This window comes from Acanthopagrus latus, chromosome 2 (assembly GCF_904848185.1).
Source record: "Acanthopagrus latus isolate v.2019 chromosome 2, fAcaLat1.1, whole genome shotgun sequence".
Classification (NCBI taxonomy): domain Eukaryota; kingdom Metazoa; phylum Chordata; class Actinopteri; order Spariformes; family Sparidae; genus Acanthopagrus; species Acanthopagrus latus.
Genome location: NC_051040.1, coordinates 30,661,226 through 30,680,843, shown reverse-complemented (window position 1 = coordinate 30,680,843; position 19,618 = coordinate 30,661,226). Strand labels below are relative to the sequence as shown.

General features: G+C 42.8%; 1 protein-coding gene and 1 pseudogene across 2 annotated transcripts; one reads left to right on the top strand and one right to left on the bottom strand.

The window, feature by feature from the left end:
- Positions 1 to 739: 739 nt before the first annotated feature.
- phf12b (PHD finger protein 12b) lies at positions 740 to 17,829 on the bottom strand. 2 transcript variants are annotated; one of them, XM_037122901.1, is made up of 15 exons: positions 17,111 to 17,829; positions 16,625 to 16,806; positions 14,814 to 14,886; positions 14,267 to 14,723; positions 13,024 to 13,144; positions 11,128 to 11,260; positions 10,837 to 11,001; positions 9,840 to 9,983; positions 8,642 to 9,377; positions 6,482 to 6,586; positions 6,234 to 6,380; positions 6,008 to 6,103; positions 5,027 to 5,109; positions 4,761 to 4,899; positions 740 to 2,080 (listed from the first exon to the last, which is right to left on the bottom strand). In XM_037122901.1, exons 1-15 carry the CDS (start codon positions 17,174 to 17,176, stop codon positions 1,632 to 1,634), a joined length of 3,096 nt encoding a protein of 1,031 aa, XP_036978796.1. In that variant the 5' UTR covers positions 17,177 to 17,829; the 3' UTR covers positions 740 to 1,631. The 2 variants fall into 2 exon arrangements, with proteins under 2 accessions (XP_036978796.1, XP_036978806.1); XM_037122911.1 differs by lacking the exons at positions 16,625 to 16,806; positions 17,111 to 17,829 and adding an exon at positions 16,230 to 16,248.
- On the top strand, positions 2,089 to 4,754 carry LOC119033194 (annotated as a pseudogene).
- Positions 17,830 to 19,618: the final 1,789 nt, after the last annotated feature.

The window sequence follows — 19,618 nt, the reverse complement described above, 5'->3', positions numbered from 1 at the left end:
CCCTACTGTTATTGCTATAATTATCGGTCTCATGACATGACTTAAATTGCAGGGAGCTGGAATGACTTAGAACACGAAACTTGTAAGCCTAATAACTGGAAATGATGAACAAATCCTTTTCAATAAGTGTGAGCCCAATGTCCAGATGGTAGTGGATTGGCACAAAATTCAGTTTCCGCCATCCAAAGTTATGACCAAGTCAATGCATACAATTTGATGATTGATTAATGAGGGCATAGCTTATTACAATGGACCTAAATTTTCAGACTTTGCACATTCCAAATTCTTACAAAATATCCAACCAAATACAAAATGAATTAAAATCTATGCCTCCAATGGTCTTTATTCAAATGCTCAAAACTGGCACAGGCATTGGTGTTAGTGTTAGGAAATGTGGTCAGATCAGTTACAAGGTGAGTCTGCAGTGATAGTAACTTTATTGCTGTAATTTGCACTGAATTTGCTTAGTATGAGATCAAATGCCATCAAAATATTTAACACTTCGCCTGAAACCAGCAAAACAAGGTATAATTTTTTCAGATTTTTCTTATCAACATTTTGATCCTTTTAAGTGGGGCACATGTGATGTTATTGACTCATGTTCTAAGACATTGTGTGGAAAGCAACTTATCCACAGTCATCCTTATTTACTCAGTTACAACCTTCATCAGTACTGTGACTTGAGTCACGATGAAAATCTAAAATACAAAATTGATCAAAATAACAGGACACAAATCTATCAGATTTGTTCTTAGAAAATCTTTCTGTATTTACAGGTTTGAACAGACAAGCAGGTACAGACAAAGAGTGCTTATATACAGGCCCAGCACAAGATGTTAAATTGAGTGCTAAAACAATACGGTATTTACAGATGGACTACAGCGGGAAGTACAGACTAAGAACAAGTTTTATCACAAAACTTCTGGTACTCTACACAGTATCACAAATTCATGAACTGTACAGTTAAAAACCAAAAAATGGTAAATCTACATGAAATCCAATGCTTCTCTAATTGAGAGACACTGAATTATACTGTATATATTTACAACACACACACTAATATATATATATATATATATATATATATATATATATATATATATATATATATATATATATATATATATATATATATATATATATATATATATATATATATATATATAATGTTTGTATGTGTGTATAGTGTAAGCATGTATGTTTTCATACATATATAGCTACCTGTGGTGCAAAAGCAGCAAAAGAAATAAGAATGTATGGAATTCAATACTACTAAATAAAAGGTTTGTGCTAAATGGGCTGACTGACAAAATAAAGTTACACCATACACAACCAATATACTGGCAAAAGAAAAAGTGAGCGTAGGTAACTAATGTTCGCTCAAAGTCCTAACGGTCTGAAGTGAACAGGAGGTTACTGTCAGTCATTCAAAAACAGAGGAGATTGTCAATAATACTTCAAGTTCATGCAAAGATATAAACCATTAAAAGTTAAAAAATAAAATTTTCCCTGTTGACCAACCAGCTGTGCAGCTTTCCCTTCATTGTGACTCGGAAGGTGCAAAACAAAAGGAGGGAGGGCGGGTCTTCCTGTGCAAGTTATGGAACAGAGCTGGCGTGCAGAATGGGCACTTAGTGGGGAGGGACAGTCTCAGTGTCAGCCTCATCCTGGCTGGAGGGGCTGCTCACTGTGGCAGTACTGGATGACGGAGGTGTGGTGGTGATGACAGGGGCAGTGCTGGTAGTGACTCTGTCTGCGCTGCTGCTGGGGTTGCTGGTTGTGGTGCCAGTGCAACTGGCGGCAGGAGTTGCATTTTGCTCTTCTTTGGGCTGCTTACTGGCAAACTCTGTGATGCTGAAGACAAACTGGAGGCAGCCCAGTTTGATGTAGCTGCCATGATGGAGCAGGGCAGTGCCCTCCCAGCCCGCCCCGCTGCCTCCTATCAGACTGGAGCTGCTTGCCTTACAGCTGCACGAGAGCTCGGAGCTGCCCTTAGGCTGGCTACTCATGATGCCACCAGCCAGCAACAAACCCACCACAGAGCTGGGACCCTTGTCATCCTCGCGCTTCTTACTGCGACCTGCAGAGAACACAGGGATAATCTTGTTGATAGGTACCCATACAGCTATAACATGTGAACAGTATCCCTACAAATTAGAAAAGGAAGAAGAAAACAACAGCCCAGGTTGCAAACAAGAGGTGTAAAAAAAACAGGCATATAGTATATATATAGTTGAGGCCAAAATTATTAGCCCCCCAGGAATTATGGAACATTTTCCTAAAACCCTAAAATTTTTCCTAGCATTGATAAAACTAAACTTTTGGTACATTTTGGATATGAAATACATTTTAAGGCTTGCTTTATATCAAATATAGTAAAAAATGTGGTGGTCAAAAATATTTGCCCCCATGTGAATTTTTGTTTTCAAAAACACACCTAATTAACCAATCAGCTTTCAAACCACACCTGTACAGTCAATTGGCTTCCTAACAACACCTGAGCATTCAATCAGCACAAAAGGACTCCAAGAAACAGGGCACCTGTACACATTATTGAGAGGGACTACTTTTACTCACCATGCCAAAGACAAAGGAAATCAATCTTGAGCTCAGAAAGAAGATTGTGGAGGGTCATGAGAAGGGGGAAGGCTATACTGCCATTTCAAAGCATTTCACAGTGTCTAGAACCAGTGTACGTTGCATCATTGCCAAGTACAAGGGGACAAATTCTGTAAAAAACAAACCTGGGCGTGGTTGTAAGCACAAGATTTCAAGAAATCTGGACAGGAAAATAGTCAGAGATGTCAGCAAGAACCCTCGGACATCTGCCAAGATGATTGTTGCTGACCTGGGATATCGAACCTGAATGGACGATGTTCAAAGCCTCTGTTGTTGAAGCTGCAGCTGCGTCCTGTGGCCATAGGGTCTTAGGCGGCAACCCTCGAACACCATGGTGGACACCGGTGGTCAGGGAAGTCGTCCGACTGAAGGAGTCCTTTAGGAACATGTTGTCCCGGGGGACTCCTGGGGCAGTTTTAGGGTACTGAAGGGCAGTAGCCGCAGCTGTGGCAGAGGCAAAGCAGTGTGTGGGAGGAGTTTGGCGAGGCCATGGAGAAGGAATGATGGGCGGCACCAAAGTGCTTTTGGAAAACCGTCCACCACCTCAGGAGGGGGAAATGGGGAACACTCCAAGCTGTGTACAGCAAGGATGGGACATTGTTGACTTCAACTGAAGAGGTAATAGGGCGATGGAAGGAGTACTTTGGTGACCTCCTGAGTGGTAGTCAAACAACTGCACAGTGGCAAAGCCCCAGGGATCAATGAGATACCACCAGAAATGCTGAAGGCTCTGGGTGTTGAGGGGCTGTCTTGGTTGACACGCCTCTTCAACACTGCGTGGGGTCAGTGCCGAAGGAGTAGCAAACGGGTGTGGTGGTCCCTCTCTTTAAGAAGTGGGACCAGAGGGTGTGTGCCAATTACAGGGGTATCACACTACTCAGCCTGCCTGAGAAAGTTTACTCCAAGGTGCTGGAAAGGAAGGTCCGGTCGATTGTCGAACCTCAAATTGAAGAGGAACAATGCAGATTCCGCCTGGCAGTGGAACAACGGACCAGCTCTTTACTCTGGCAGGGGTCTTGGAGGGGGCCTGGGAGTACAATCTTCCAGTCCACATGTGTTTTGTGGATCTGGAGAAGGCATATGACCAGGTCCCCCAGGGTTGTTCTGTGGGAGGTGCTGCGGGAGTCCCTTCTTAGGGCCATCCAATCCCTATATTCTCAAAGGAAGTAAGTCGGACTTGTTTCAAGTGGTTGTTGGCCTCCGCCAGGGCTGTGCCTTGTCCCCAATCCTGTTTGTGATATACATGGACAGAATTTCAAGGCGCAGTCGTGGTGTGGAGGGGTTACAGGTCGGTGACCTGAAGATCGCATCACTGCTTTTTGCAGATGATGTGGTCTTGATGGCATCATCGGCTGTAGATCTACAGCGCTCACTGGATCAGTTCACGGCTGAGTGTGAAGTGGCAGGGATGAGGATCAGCACTTCTAAATCTGAGGCCATGGTTCTCAGTAGGAAACCGGTGGATTGCCTACTCCGGGTGGGGTGAGTCCTGGCCCCAAGTGAAGGAGTTCAATTACCTCAGGGTTTTGTTCACGAGTGAGGGGATGATGGGGCGTGAGATTGACCGGAGAGTCGGAGCAGCGGGTGCGGTGTTGCATGCGCTTCACCACATGGTTGTGACGAAAAGGGAGCTTAGCCGGAAGGCAAAGCTCTCGATCTACCGGTCAATCTTCGTCCCTAGCCTCAACTATGGTCATGAGCGATGGGTCATGACCGAAAGAATGAGATCAGTTGGTACATCGGTACAAGCGGCCGAAATGGGTTTTCTCTGCAGGGTGGCTGGGGTCTCCCTCAGAGATGGGGTGAGAAGCTCAGCCATCCAGGAGGGACTCGGAGTAGAGCCGCTGCTCCTCTGCGTGAAAAGGAGCCAGTTGAGGTGGTTTGGGCATCTAATGAGGATGCCACCAGGGCGCCTTCCTAGGGAGGTGTTCCTGGCACATCCAATTGGGAGGAGACCTACTGAAGCTGCTGCCCCCGCGACCCGATTTTGGATTAACAGTTGACAATGGATGGATGGATGGATGTATAGTTAAGGGCCACTGTGCTCCTAATAAAAAAAGTTAGTCTTGAGTCCTGGATGACCCTAAACCCTGTAAACTGCACATATTATAAAATACAAAAAAATAATCACGTGTACTCACGGATGATGCCTTGGACTTTGGCCACAAGGCCGCTGGGCGGAGACGGCGATGCTTTCTCAGAGAAGTCACACGAGTACAGGACATTGTCCACTGTCGTCCCATGCTCGCTGTAATTGAGCAGCTCATAATGCTTGGTATTCTAAAAAAGACAGATGCAAACCATTTACAATGTCCACCAGCAACAACACCTTTAATATGCAGTGGTAGAGAATTGTGGTGCAGCACAACAACTTGTGTTTACATTTAATACATTTCAAAGCCCTTACCTCATCATAGAAAATACAGGCATGTTTCCCCGATATGTAGTTGCAATGACCGTAGTTTGTAAGGCACACATCCATGTCAGCACCTTTACAAAACACATTACATACAAATAAACAGTGAACTGTGTCTTCATGGCAAAACTCAAGAATGATCATCTAAGACAAAGCTTTAACCTATACACATATCACACTGTAGAAATAAAATACGTGGCAAGATTTTGTCACATATTGTTCTAAATGACATTTCACGGAGATGCGGGAAAACTGTCAAATTATCAGCTCTTACAAATGAAGACAGTCCAAGTTATTCATCAGCTCCGTCTGGTAACATCAAAAGGATTTCTATTGATATCACAAATACAATATCGACATATTGGTACAGATACCAAAACAATTCTTTCTTACATAACTTTGAGAAATACAAACATTCTACAAAACCATTTTCTGTCATTAACAGCATAGGAAATACATACTTATGGTTTGTTTAAAATCCTTCTGTATGTGTGTTTTTTTTTTAAATATTATTTTTCTAAATTGTAAAATAGTGAGAAGTTGTTTCTTGTCAAGCCTCATAAAACTGTGCAAATGTCAGTGTGACAAGACCTCACTGTTTTATTTAAAAAGGGTCGTGAGCCAGAATGTTTGTTGTCTAAACACAACACAGCAGAACTATACACATATTAAATCTTTTTAAATAGTAAATGTACCAATTAAAATCAGAAACTGCTCAACTAACAAGTAAAGCATGAAGTAGAGCATAAGACCCAGCTAGCATTTTATATTTTGCACTTCAGACACATTCAGTTGATATCATAAAAGAAATTAAAGGTTTGATAATCAACATCAGCCCCAGATGTTAAAAGGTCTGAACTGTTAAACTACTAACAATATTTTGATTACTCTACAGAAGCAAGCATAATTTACAGTGCAAAAAAAAGGCGGACGAATCAATTTAAAGTCACTTATACAGTCAGCATGTCTTACCAGATCCTATGTATAATGTCCTGTAGCACATGCTAACAGCGCCTCCTTTTCCTGTCAGAGGGTAGAAGACAGCTCGAGCTTGGACCTTCTTCTGACCTGGTTGGAAGAGTATTAATTCATCAGTAAAATAAATAGTAGAATAACAAAACACACACATACTTAACAAAAAATGATTTCCGAAACAGACTTGGGAGTGATGGTGACAGAAGTAAGTGAATGGTCTTACTGCCAGTGTGGGCTGATGAGGTTTTGGGGGCAGCCATGGCCGCTAGGGGAGGAGGAGTGCTGGGTGCTTTCGAGGGAAAGAGCTGCTGGATCCTCTGCCACGCCAGGAGCTTCAGCATCTCTGCATCCAGTTTGTCCAGATCAATCCCTGCATGTACCATTAGTGTTTATCATCAAATCCATTTCAACAGCACCACTAGTACACAATGTGTGTAGTGTCACATCTCACTACTGACTGGCCACACATACCTCCTTCCTCATCCCTTCCATCTTTCATGTAGCTGGAAAGGTTTGCGATGGAGGAGAGAGTGCTGGGCAGCAGTGAGTCCATCAGTCCAGGACAAGCCTTAATGTCTGCAAGGGGGAAACATGCATAGACAACATGTGGTCAAAGATCTGAGACTGATCTGAAGGACTGGACATTTGGCTAGATGGGAATATTATTAATTTGTGTAAAATAACCTATATTAAAAGGTGCACTATTGCAGTTTTGTACAAAAAATTCAAAGTAAAAAATATTAATATTTACAGTATAATCGAGGGAAAGTACAAACTGTTTTGTACTATATGCTATTTGGAGCTAGAGAGGTGGCAGGGTTCGCCAAATAGAAACAAAATAAAACAGTACAAAAGTGTGCTATCCTTTATGGTCAGTTTGTTTCTTCAGTCATTAAAAAAGAGGATTTTTTTCACTTAGTTTGTTAAGGAATAACCGAAAAAGAAAGAATAAATAAGTCAATACAGATCGCTTGAAATGTTTTTTCCCAAAACTACATAGTGACCTTTAAACGATATATTAAGCTAATTAAAGCTGCAGTTTGGAGTTTTGAGAAAAAAGTGGACTTCGTCAGAAAATCTGAATGAGTACAGATCCCAGGTCCCTCCTTCTTCCTTTCTGCTGCACTGCAGCCTTGCCTCCAAAGCCCCTCCCCACAGAGAAGCCTGCTGTGTACGAGCGGCTTGTAACCATGATAACAGAGAACGCCAGCTAACCAAGACAGCACATTGAAAGTAACAACAATATAAGCCCTGATTTTTTTTATTTCTGATCAATACAACTATATTACAATGATGAGTGCCTCACGCAGATCACTGTAGATATCCTGAGTAACCAACAATATTCCTCACATCGTGGTAGATGGAGTTACCATCAAATCATTACCCTTTCTGAGGCACGAGTTAAGTTATTTCTTGTAACTGCCCAATCACCTGAAAGACACTTTTGCTAACCAGTAGCCATAAAGGCAGAGCTAAACACCGGAGTTAGCATACAAGCTAGATTTAGCAACAAGCTACGTAGCTTGACTGCAACATCGTAAGATGATAGGCGCTACTGCGAGTATTACTGTAACCACCGCGATCTTAACCTTGAGACTACAGCTTTAAATGTGTTTGTGTACAATGTGTTTGTGCACAACTTAAGCCTGGTAATGTATTGCTGTTCCGGTGGACATCAAATTTTGTCACACAATCAACGCAAAATGCCTTTCTGCTGCTCTACAAAAATCCATCCCTTACGTATAAAAACAACTTTATAGTGGTGCTTTTGCAATTGTCTGGCATCACGCTGTGCTTCAACTATCAGCTAAAACATTAAAATCACTGACAATGTGAATAACATTTATCATCTCTTGACAATGAGATGTTCTGCTGGAAAGCTTGGGTCCTGTCAGGGTAAGGGTGTCACGGTTTCGATTTTAAATTGAAATCGACCCAAATCAAGTCACAATCTTGAACTTAAAATTTTAAAAAATGGGATCGTCGATGCTGTCACACCCCCAAGTCATGTCCGGTTGGCTTGCCAAGCGGAAAAAAAACACACGTGTTGAAGTGCTGCGAGTCAACCTCCTCTAAGTTAGCTACTAGCTAAGCCAGTAACTATTAGCTACAGCCAGCCAAACGATAGCATGGTGTTACACCATTCCTGTTCAGCTCCTGGACCGTGGTTGGGAAGCACAGAGGAGATGATTTCCTCCAGGGCTGAAGTTTGTGTTTACCTTTGGGGGGAAATCCCTTTTACATGTTAAGCTGGTCGGGAAATAATACCTGGGAGCTGTCGTCCTTATTCACACTGCAAGAAGCAGCCTGTATTGTACACTTTATTGCCGTCACTACGACTGCCACTCCTTTCTCTTGTCCTTCCTCTCCCATTCATTCACTGTCCACACGTGCGTACACTCCCTCACACTCACACCTTACGCACCTACACCTCATGCACCGCCCTATTCTTGAAAGGGGCTACGTCACTCTTACAACAATTCTATTGACATGACAGGAAGTAACCAGTCATTCATACATTTTTTTTACTCATAGTCTAAATATTGTACAATACCTGTATCAATACATTGATAACTCATGAGCTGCAACCCTAAATGAGAACTCAAATTAATGTGGGAGACTGGTGTGTACCTGGAGTAGGCGATGACGAGCCCAGCTTGGTTGGGCTGTGCTCCTGGATTCCTATAGATGGTGTGTGTGAGTGTGCATGGCTGGTGATTGAGTAGCAGGGTTTTTCACTGCTGCTCATATTCTCTTCCTGGAGCTGTGTCTGGCTCCTGTGGTTCTCCTGGCCACTGTGGGACCATATCTTTGAGGCGATGGTGCAGTTTTTCTGAGCACAGGCTTCTGTGGAACCCTCATGCTCCTTTTTAACTGCTTCTACTCCTATGTGGTTCACCAGTCCAGACACAGGGGCTGAGGGAGTGCTGGGTGTCAGTCTGTGCTGCAGCTCAGCCTGCCTGCAGAAGTCTGAGGCACTGTTACAGTCTACAGGTCCATTGGCTTTGAAGGGCTGACACTCTTCTGCCAGAGGTCCGTTGGGTTTCCTACATTTCAGACATGGTGTCATGCTGCATTTACAAACACCCAGCTCTGCCAGGGGGTCCACTGAAAAAGGGGCCCTCAGAGGGTCATCAGGTGCAATGCAGGGTTTTGAGCAGGGGTCAGGGGAAGAAGTCCTTTCTAAAGAGGCCTGAGTTTTCATGTCATCTGGTGTTAGACGTGATTTCGTACTGGCTGTCTGCCCAGAAATCCACTCTGCTGGCGATGTTACTGATGACAGACTGGATGCGGTGGATGAAGCCTTCTGCTTTATTGACAGGTGTCGCATGATGCTGCACTGGAGGGTGATGACATCCTGAAGCCACTGTCCAACACAGCAAAACCATAATTTCAAAACATAAAAAGCAACCATCAATTCTATATAGAATGTTGTCGTATCTGATGCAGATATTTATATCACAAGAAGAAATCGCATACATAATTTTTTTGTTGCAATAATTTGAAATAACTTGAAGCTAGATTTTTTGGGACTAGTTGTACAAACTTCCTAAAGTCAGGGGGAAAAGGAACATGCATGTCTTCTCACACCCTTGTGTCATATGTGTTGAACAATGACTTTAGCTTAGCGGGCACACCATCTAACTGAAATGGCAGTCATCACAACTCACAGATTAACTTTTTATTTCTTGGGGAGAAGTTGCTTCTTGAATCCACAAACATCCAGAGTCATGGCAAACTTCATCAGTCATTTAACACCCCTTCCTTGCTGTTAATATCACACTTGTGTCATGTTGTTAAAGGTGTTATAGGTTTTTGTTCTGCTTACCTCCTGCTGCTCCGCTTCTGTGGTCAAGTGTTTTGAGGGCTGATGGTTGGGAACACTACTGCAAGCAAGCTGCAACTGGCTCACCCCTGCAGGAAGCAGTGTGGAAGGAGGATTCTGGTACTGGGACTTGATGGCATCTGGCACCTGAGTCCAAACAGTGATTGTTATATGGTTAGCCCACGTGACTTTTTAAGTCGTCAGATCAGTGTGCCGTTAAACATGAGCGCACCCGAGAAGTGAAACAGGAAATAATGTGGTCAAAGTTGTTATAGGATATAGAAGAGTGAACGGATTGGTGTACAAAGGCAGCAAGGACTATCTGACCTGACTGTAAATATTTCTGCAATAAAAAGGCATTGCTGCCTGCTATTTTTTAGCAAGGCTGAGTTGGTATTAAATACTGAAAAGCTTGTGTGCATGCCACCGTATTCTGATACATAGTCCATACAAATACATGCATAAGACAGATGATTGCTGCTGATGACAGCAGAGGAGTGTCTGTTCTCATTGGCTGTGGCTAATTGCTTTGCTCCCTGATCCATTCCATGATATGTGCAGATATTTGTCCTCTTTCAAAAACTTTCAGGTGTCTGCATAGCACTGGCAAGCCCTCGGACTGTGTCTTTAACTGTTCACGCACTGCTGACAGGCTTTGTCACTGTTTGGGCGCCCTGCCAAAGAAGATTTATGTTGGAGCGTATTCTTTGTTCAAGTGAATGAGCTGTTGAAGAATTAATTTTATAATTGCCTATTGATGCACCTTTTGTTTTTTTCAGCATCAGTATGTAACAACAGGAAATCAACACAAGATAAATGCACAAGAAGCAATTGTACATTAATTTTTATTGCATTGTTATATCCTCCTGATTATGTAATGTATTGTGTTATGTGTGTGTGCTGTCTTATCTTTTTTTTTTTTAGGGATTACGCATGCAAACTAGCAGCTCTGCTATAATCCGGCATGGGAATTGGTTTTCCCCTAGCCCAGCCAGTCTACCTTGATGGTCTTCTTGTTGTGCTGGTGGGTGGTGCGCCGGTTGGGTAGGTTCTGCCGATGGACTCTGCGCAGGAAGTCCAACTTGACGGCGTGCTGGGACATCCTGTCCTGGAACTGGTCAAAGAGCTGACAGCGGCTGGACAGGCTCAGAGTCCTCTGATTCAACTGGACAGCAGAAAAAACATTTGAAAAAGAAAACTAATTCTAATGCATTATCTTAGCTGAGACACATATAAAAATATATAAACTTATAGTGTTTAGGTCTGCCTGAGCCAGGACCAGGCCTCTTACCACTAAGTGCTCAACGTGATTAGGACACATCCATTTGCCAGCAGGTAGAGCTGTGAGTGGAGGGTCCAGACAGTCCATGTGAAACAGAAGGGGACAATAGTCACACTGGATCAGTGGGGCCAACCGACAACTCCTGTGAGAGAAAATGCAAGCAAAACAGTACGTGATGTGATTCATCGCAGGTGTATATGTGTACTAGGGATGTCCCAAGCCCCAAGCATTTTTCCACTTATCGGGGATTGGCAATTTTGAATATGGACCCGGGATCAGGGTTTTCTTTCTTCATCATCTCGAGTACCTTAAAGGAGAACTTTGGTCGATTTAAACATGCAGCTTCATTGCTCAAACTACCCTTGGCTTGCCAGTACCGAAGACGCGAACATATTTGGTCCAACCATTACGGGGCTCCGTGAACGGAGCATTAGCATTGACGGCTAAGAGCATAGGGTCAGAACTTTACCCTGTGTTTTAAGCTTCTTAACATGCTCCACATCTCACCCCAAAAGTCATGCAACATCAGCAGACACCTTACAACACAGCACTGTGGCGTGTATGACTCAAAATGAATAAAAAAAGTAGTTAAAACAGTGTGTTTGTGCAAGGAGCTACATACCGGTTTGTTGACATCCATGTCCTCCGGTAGCTAGACCAAACTAGTCAATCCGTCGAGCGTGTGCTCAACAGGCTTAACAGGCTATTGTAAGGCCGCTCACTCGCTCGTCACCCTCACCCGCTACAAAGCAGCTAACATTGAAAATTAGTATAATGCCGCTGAGCTAACAGTATAGCGGTGCTGCGCCATCATTCCATTGTCTGGGGAGAACCCTGGACATCTGAGCCATTGGATTCTCTTATTGGTTGTGTGCCAGCTGAATGGCCGTTATGATTGTCGGTGTGCTAGCGAATCAGCGCAGTGTGCAGGAGGGGTGGAATACTGTGTGCGCTTTGTTTTTCTAGACACTCCGTCCCGTCATTTCTTGTTTTCATGTTTTGCAGTACTGGCACGACACTAGCTGTTATGTCTGTTTAGGACGAATTAATTTGTGTTCGTTTGGTAATTCCCTCACTACATTTTTTTGTATGCAGCTGTTTTTGTCTGAAATAGTTAAGTTTTGTTTTGATTGAAAGTAAAGACAGTTGCTTGCATAAGCCTCTCGTTTAAAACTCACAACACGAGCGCCAGCCATTTATTGCATCTCGCGCAAGCGCAGAACGTACACGCTACTGTGCAATAGGCATCATCAAAGCGGTGTGTTTCAATGCAACTTTTCTGCCGAACGGGTCAGACGAGGCAACAGAGGGGTCGGATAAGGCAGTTGGATGTTTGGGCGGTGTGTGGGGGCCTTTACATTGACTACCTTTTCGAGTTACAACATGCCGGTATGCGCACTAGTTTTTGCAATTGAGGAGATGCTGAACTTGTGTGAAATAGACAATTCCATGTAATTTTACGTGACATTGTAAGGAATATGAAAAAAGCAATGGATGACATGGAGGTACCAAGCGTGGGCTGCATCACGGACACACTTTCACACTTCAGCTGGCTGTACACAAGGGCCTGCTGTCACGGTGCAGCATCACAGACTCATTTGCCAACACAAGGAAGGTGGTAGGCCAATGTTGCAATAGCATATGCAGAATAAGAAAGAGCCAAATGAAAGTATATAATTTGTATCAACAAAATAACCAAAAAATCTATGAAGGTAGAGCTTGGATGCAGGTAATTTTTTTCTTAATGCAGCTGTATTATCCAGGAAAATACAGTTAAGTCTAAGTATCAGATCTGTATCAGCATTTACTAAATATTAAAGGACTCAAATCGGGGTAGAAAAAAGCCTGATCGGGACATCCCTTGTGTGTACATATCTGTATGTTGGGAAATATGCTAGTTCTAACCTGTTGCATGAAAAGCAGACTTTGACTGGTAGGGGGACCAGACCATTGGAATCCAGTTCATGCTGAGGCCTCCTGAATGGCTTTCCTAGTAGTTCCTCTTTTCTCCTCCGTTTACTGCTACCTAAAAAATCCAAACAAGTACAGAAGATTTGAGAAACAATCCAACTTAGATTCTGTAATGAACAAAACATCTGAAATGCCCAATTCATTCCAGGACACATTCTGTGACCAAAGTGCATCACTTTATCCAGATGGTTTTTTTTTTGTGTGTGGGTGTGTGTGTGGGGGCTCGTCACCCTCACCCGCTACAAAGCAGCTAACATTGAAAATTAGTATAGTGGCGCTGAGCTAGCAGTATAGCGGCGCTGCGCCACCGTTCCATTGTCTGGGGAGAACCCTGACCTTGTAGTTTGCTTTCCAGAATGTCATACATTCACTAAGAAAGGACATTTGGGGATGCCATTAACTAAGCGATTGGACTGACAATGAGGTAATTCAGATGGACAGATGGCTGAAAAACAAGTGGAGAGACCTCCTAGAGTTGAAAGGGCTGACCGGTAGTCAATTTCAGTGTTGCTATGTTTCATAGTTATTTCATAGTTATTTTGACCTGTGTTTGACAGGTATCATGGGAATGCGCGTCTTTAAATTTGGAGCCGCAGTGTCTGAATGAGCACTGGGGGGGGGTGGGTATGTTTGTAGGCCGTTAATTCAAATATCAACAGTCTTTCCCCAGAATGACTACACCTTTAACAAGCACTGCATCTACATATTCCGATATAGCAGCTAGCAATAGGCACCAAACATGTCATAATTGGTTTGGATGTTTTTGGTTTTTTTTAAAACAGTTTTAGAGAAAGAAAACTTGACAGAAATTTGCAATGCATGTTCTTCAAGGGCTCTAAGAAAAGGGAAAAAGTCTACAAGTTTTACGCAAAGTTATTCGAGCTATGGAGTATTAAAATAATTTACCTTTGCTCACAATGTCTGCGCCTTTCTTACACTCACATTCACATAAACTGTCGGTTAGGGGGCTTCTTTTAAAATATACATACGTGAAATGATTTTTTTATACCTTCAATACAATGCAATAATATACAATATACAATGAATTTCATACAATTCACTTAATTATGGGTTATCAGTATCATATGAAAAAAAATCTGTATCTGGCATCCCTTGTTGAAATAAATTCAGTATAATTTCACAGTGAAAGTTTAGGACTTCCTTTTAGCTGACTGACCTGGCAGTGCAGTGGTGCAGGTGAGCTCACTGGGCAGCTGGAACTGTGTGGGGTTTCTCTCCATAGCAGCTGCTATCAGCAGCTGAAAGGGCCTCTTGAGGAGGCGTGGTGTTGGTGAGGACAGTGTAGCACCTTCAAGCTCTGCACCCTGAATTTCATCCTCTTGCTCTGCACCCTCCTCCTCTCCATCATTTTGCTCCTCTGAGGGGGTTGGGGTGGACGAGGTGTTGGAGGTGGGCGTACCAGGTCGGCTGCTTGGTCTGCTGTTGGTCCTGCGGTCCAAAAGGCGCACCTGTGCCACGCGAAGACCAGGCCCAGCTGCTCCAGCCCCTGGAGGCAGACCATCAAGTCGCAGTGGACCAGCATTGAGTTCCAGCTCAACAGCTGGGGAAGCAGAGCGCTTAGATGCAGACCTCTCTGGTAGGCCGTTGGTCTGTTCTGACTTCTGCTCTCGCTTCTGACCACAACAAACAAAGACCAAGATACTGAGTATCATTGTATCATTGGTGAAGGACTGGATCTAGCAAAGTGAAGAGTCACTTCTTACCTTTTTTCGAACATTGCAGCGATGACACATCCATTCACCAGGGGGAAGCATTTCTTCACTTAGAGGTGGATTGCTGTGGTAAAAAGACAAAACACAGCAATTGGTGACTAGGTTGATGATTACTGCAGGCAAATTAATTAACAATTTCATTTCACATGCTTCAGCAGTACCAGCACAGTTGCACTCTCTGCCTCCATCTAGAGGATTGACAATTACATAAAAAAATATATCTGAGCAAAGTAATCAGTTTCCACTGCGTATAGACTTATAGTGCATTGCAACAGATGGTACATGAATTAGTGATGTCCATGTGAAAAGATTAAAAAATATTCTGTTAGCCTTACATATCTTGAAAAAAAAAAAGAAAGAAAAAAGACTACACATCCTTCAGTAGGTGACTTAAGTTAAACATGCTAAAAACAGCCAAAGCATAAAGAAGCTGAGGTGGGATGCCACATAGATTTACTTATGACAGGTTAAACACACTTGAAGTCACCTCTCATTCACATGCAAAGATGATCAAAAGTTACCCTGCACAATACCATCTTCAAGATAACATATATTAACGCAGTTTCTTTCCAACATGCAGTGATATAAGATAGCACACAGGATGAGCCGTTCACAGGCCTGACCATATATGGGCAAAAAGTTTCTAAGGGACAGTCTGAAATGAACCTAAGTTAAAACAATCATGCAAGCAGATGTTGAACAGTGAGCCATACACAGCGGAATCGGAGAAATGCTACAATTGGAATACCTTTGTAACATGCCCACTACAGACACTACCATAGCGCTACTTTCTCATGCTAAACAACAAAACATACCGTTCATATTATTCATCGACCATTAATTCTCAGCGCCGAATTTTAAAGGTTGGTAAGATGGCGGTGGAATAGAAAAGAGAGCAGTGAGGTCGCCATATTGTAAACAGTGGCAGCCTCGACTCCATTTTTAGCAGCAGCGGCTCCGCCGGCTGCAGCCGCGACAGCAGGGGAGGACCGACTGCAAGCTAATTCTAGCCACTTACACAGAGAAGGCTACATCCACACGTTTCTTTTCGCCTGTGTTCACCCAATTAACATGCCTTTTCACTAACACCTACAAATTATACTCACTGTCAAGTTAAACTCCGAAATTATACAGTGAACACTAACGAAACACCACGCATCTAACAGCGCATATTCTCCAGTGAAGAGACAACAGCTAACTTTAGCCACTCCAAGTGACTCGATACCGACATGAAATCAAATCAGCAGCTGTTCTCCTTTCTCTTTAAACAAGGTGATCAATGAGTGCAGTTAATGTCCGAACTCTTTTTTTGTTCACAAAAACACACTGAAGTGACTTGAAACTGCGTTTGAAACATCTTCGTGCAAGTTCGTTACAGTAACTTTATTAAGTGCTAAACATGCTCACCCTCACTCTCCGTTCAGTTGATGGGGAGATTAGAGTGAATATGAGGGAGCTCACTGATACAACAGAACGCTGTGTGGCTGATGTGTGCTGAACAATAACGACTAGTAACAACTGATTTCCATCAGGCGCTCGTTCAAGACTCAGAGGCAGAATTTCAGAAATATTTCTCAGTGAGTGGTCATGTGCTAATCTTTGCAAAAACACGAGCAGCAACCTGCATTTTCACCGGTGGAGCAAACCTTCACAGAGGTTAGCATTTAGGATTTAGCTTGTGCATGCAAATACCGAAGACTCAAAGGTGCAATCGCTTGTCTGTTTTACATTAGCATGCACGTATGCACACACGAATGGTCCCCGTGAGCTATGCCTCTATTGTCCAAATAACTGTAACTTACCAGCACTGGAGGTGGAAGGCTGCAGGACAGTGGTCACAGCACAGCAAGTCTCCCCCCTCCCGACAACTATCGCAGGTGTCGTGGTTGGTGGCCCTGCCGCTCCTCCGGACGTCTCTCACCAACTTCCGACTCCTCTTCTCTATCTCCTCGGACTTCGGCGGCGCTAACAGTGTTTGGATTTGCTGCAAAAAATAAGTTGTTTCAGTTGTTTACGAGATCGTGTGTGCTTGTTGTCTACAGAGTGAGAAACAACACAGCTTTGTACTCGCTATGCCAATACATGCTAAGGTTTTGGGAGCGGTAATGTTACCTTCTGGCGTCCATTATCAACCCAGATTATCAAGTTAGCTAGTCGAGAAATGCTTGACAGCAGGCTATAGTGGTCTGCTGATAACTACATTTAATACGATAGAAAACACAAAGCATTGTCAATAAGGAGATATTTCACTCAATTAACGTTAAGGCCTCCGAACAGTCCAACCTCACCTCCATTAAGCCCCCAGAGGTATCCAAATCGTACACAATTGTCGGGGTCTCCATTTTGTCCCACATTCATCCAGGAGCAGACGTTGCAAGGAGAATTAGCGATGCAAATGCCTACCCGGCACAAGACAATGAGAGTAAATCCCGCAATAAATGTCGTTTTCCAAATGTTTTTGACCAGTGGATGGCTGGCCAAGCCTTGCTAGCTATCGTTAGCACGCTGAAGGAGCTAACTACGACAGCAAGACGTCAAGCAGTCAAGGTTGTGAAGCTAACGGGCTCGCCAGCTGTGTTATGGACCCAAAACAGACAACAAAATCGACGATAGTTCTGTTATTAAAACGCAAACTTCGTAGCACTACTTTCTAAGTGTTGGCGCCAAGCCTACACACAATATTTAATGTCAGCAGTGTTACTGTAAGATGCAAAATCCATCTGCGGCCTAGCTGGCCAGCCATGATTCTTGTTTCTGCTCCTGAAAATAGGAGCCTTGTAAATCTGAAAACCCCTCCGCTCCCATTGTCAACAGGAGCTGAAGCCAAAAAATACTCAAGGAATTCGTCGCGGCGCGGTCCAATGCACGGTTTCCGACAGCGTTCGGAATGTATATTCCTGAAACCACGTATATGGAGATGCAAATTCGGTTGGTGTTATTGTTGTGAAAAAGACTGTGCATCTACACTGGCTGCTAGCAACATCCTCTACCAGTTGGCGCAACCGCGAATCGCTTGGCGCGCATGCGCATTGGAACGGATATAGATAATTAACGAGGAGACATAAAAATGAATGAATAGATTGTGTACATTGTATTAAGCTGCCACTATTGCGCATGTATGATACTAATATATGGTCATTCGTGGCACAGTTTGATTCCGCTGCTAGCCATTGTTACTGCGGTTCACACTGCTGTTCGGTCTACTGAGGGTAATGCTTCCTGCCGCTTGTATCTATAGCGCGGCTGATAACGGACGTTACGGATAGTCTACCTGTTTGTGTCACATTCCGCTGTTAGCTGCTTCTACTTAACCAGTAGTTTTGACCACTGTAAGTTACTTACAGTAAGTTGCTGCAGGTCGACCAGCTTTACCATGTTGTTACTTAACCTAAAATGAGAATTTTCGGCATGACTGTTGCATTGGCACAGCAACCTCTCTCTCTCTCTCTCTCTCTCTCTCTCTCTCTATATATATATATATATATATATATATATATATATATATATATATATATATATGAGGGACTGCTTTACAGTAAGTAACAGTTTGAAGAATGAGGGCCAAAATTTAATGCCATGTTGTCTAAAGGGTCGAGATGATGCTTAAGGCGCATCTCTCACATGAATGGGTCACTCGCAGCTCTTGCCAGCAGAGGGAGGCAGTGTTCTGTTGTCTTTGAGTAGTGGACTAAATGGATTCGGACCATTTTAAATTACCGTTAGAATATGATCACTTCAGGAAGATTTACTCATTTAATTGTGCACATGGAATGATAAAAAATAGACACATTACTCTAATGTTGTCTTTATTTTATTTTAATTCAAATTATAGGAGGGCAGAGTCACCCCCCATCAGGTGGAACACTACTGTGGGGCTGCATTTCAGCTGGGGAATGATGAGAAACAATACATTTTTGATTCTGCTTGAATTGTGCCATTAATTACAAATATGATATTTGACAGTTTAAAGGATAATTTTCCAACTTGAGAAAGTCACATTTTTTTCCCCACAAAAGTAATAAAATATTATAGCTGCTGCGCAGCGATGGGTCGGGTCTAGTCTATTTTCGGCAAATTTAGGCAATTCTGAGCAACAAACAGGAGAATAGGAAGACAAGACAATTGACAGCAATGTTCATTTTGGACCACTTGAGGCTTGAACTCACAACTTCTGGAACCAAAGACTGTCATCTATCCTTCAGAGCTAATTGGCAAGTGGCAATACAGTGGCTTCACAAATTGAGTAAGCCATTCACTGTTGTGTAGGCAGATTTCAAACCACTGTAAAAAATTCAGTTATCAAAACAAAAATATGAAAATACACATATTGCAGCATGGAAATGTTGGTAATTTGTTTTTAAAAATGATTGATTTGCTCCATAAGTGAATAACTGATGTTTAGCTATGTCATTATTGCATTGACTGCAATTGTTCACAAAGAAAAACTTAAAATGCTGTGAAAAATTAAGTTTTTGAGGCTCAATATTTGATAAATCAAAGGAGGAGAGAGTAAATAGGTTTAAGAAGTTTTATAGTTTTTGAAAAAACAACTGAGTGATGTACTTCATAATTTTAATAGGTTTAAATGTACAAAAGTTTCTTCAATATTGAGGCTACAGTTTGATCAAAGTTCTGAAGGTGTGGTTGATTTGTTATGAATTTTCAAAGTTTTGAACTTTAGATGCTTGCTGTAGTGCCACCATCAGGACTATTGGCTTGGGTTTACATCTGAGGTCATCTGGCATGAGACTAGACCTTTGTGCAAAATTCAGTCTGGTCCAAGCTATTTGTTTTTA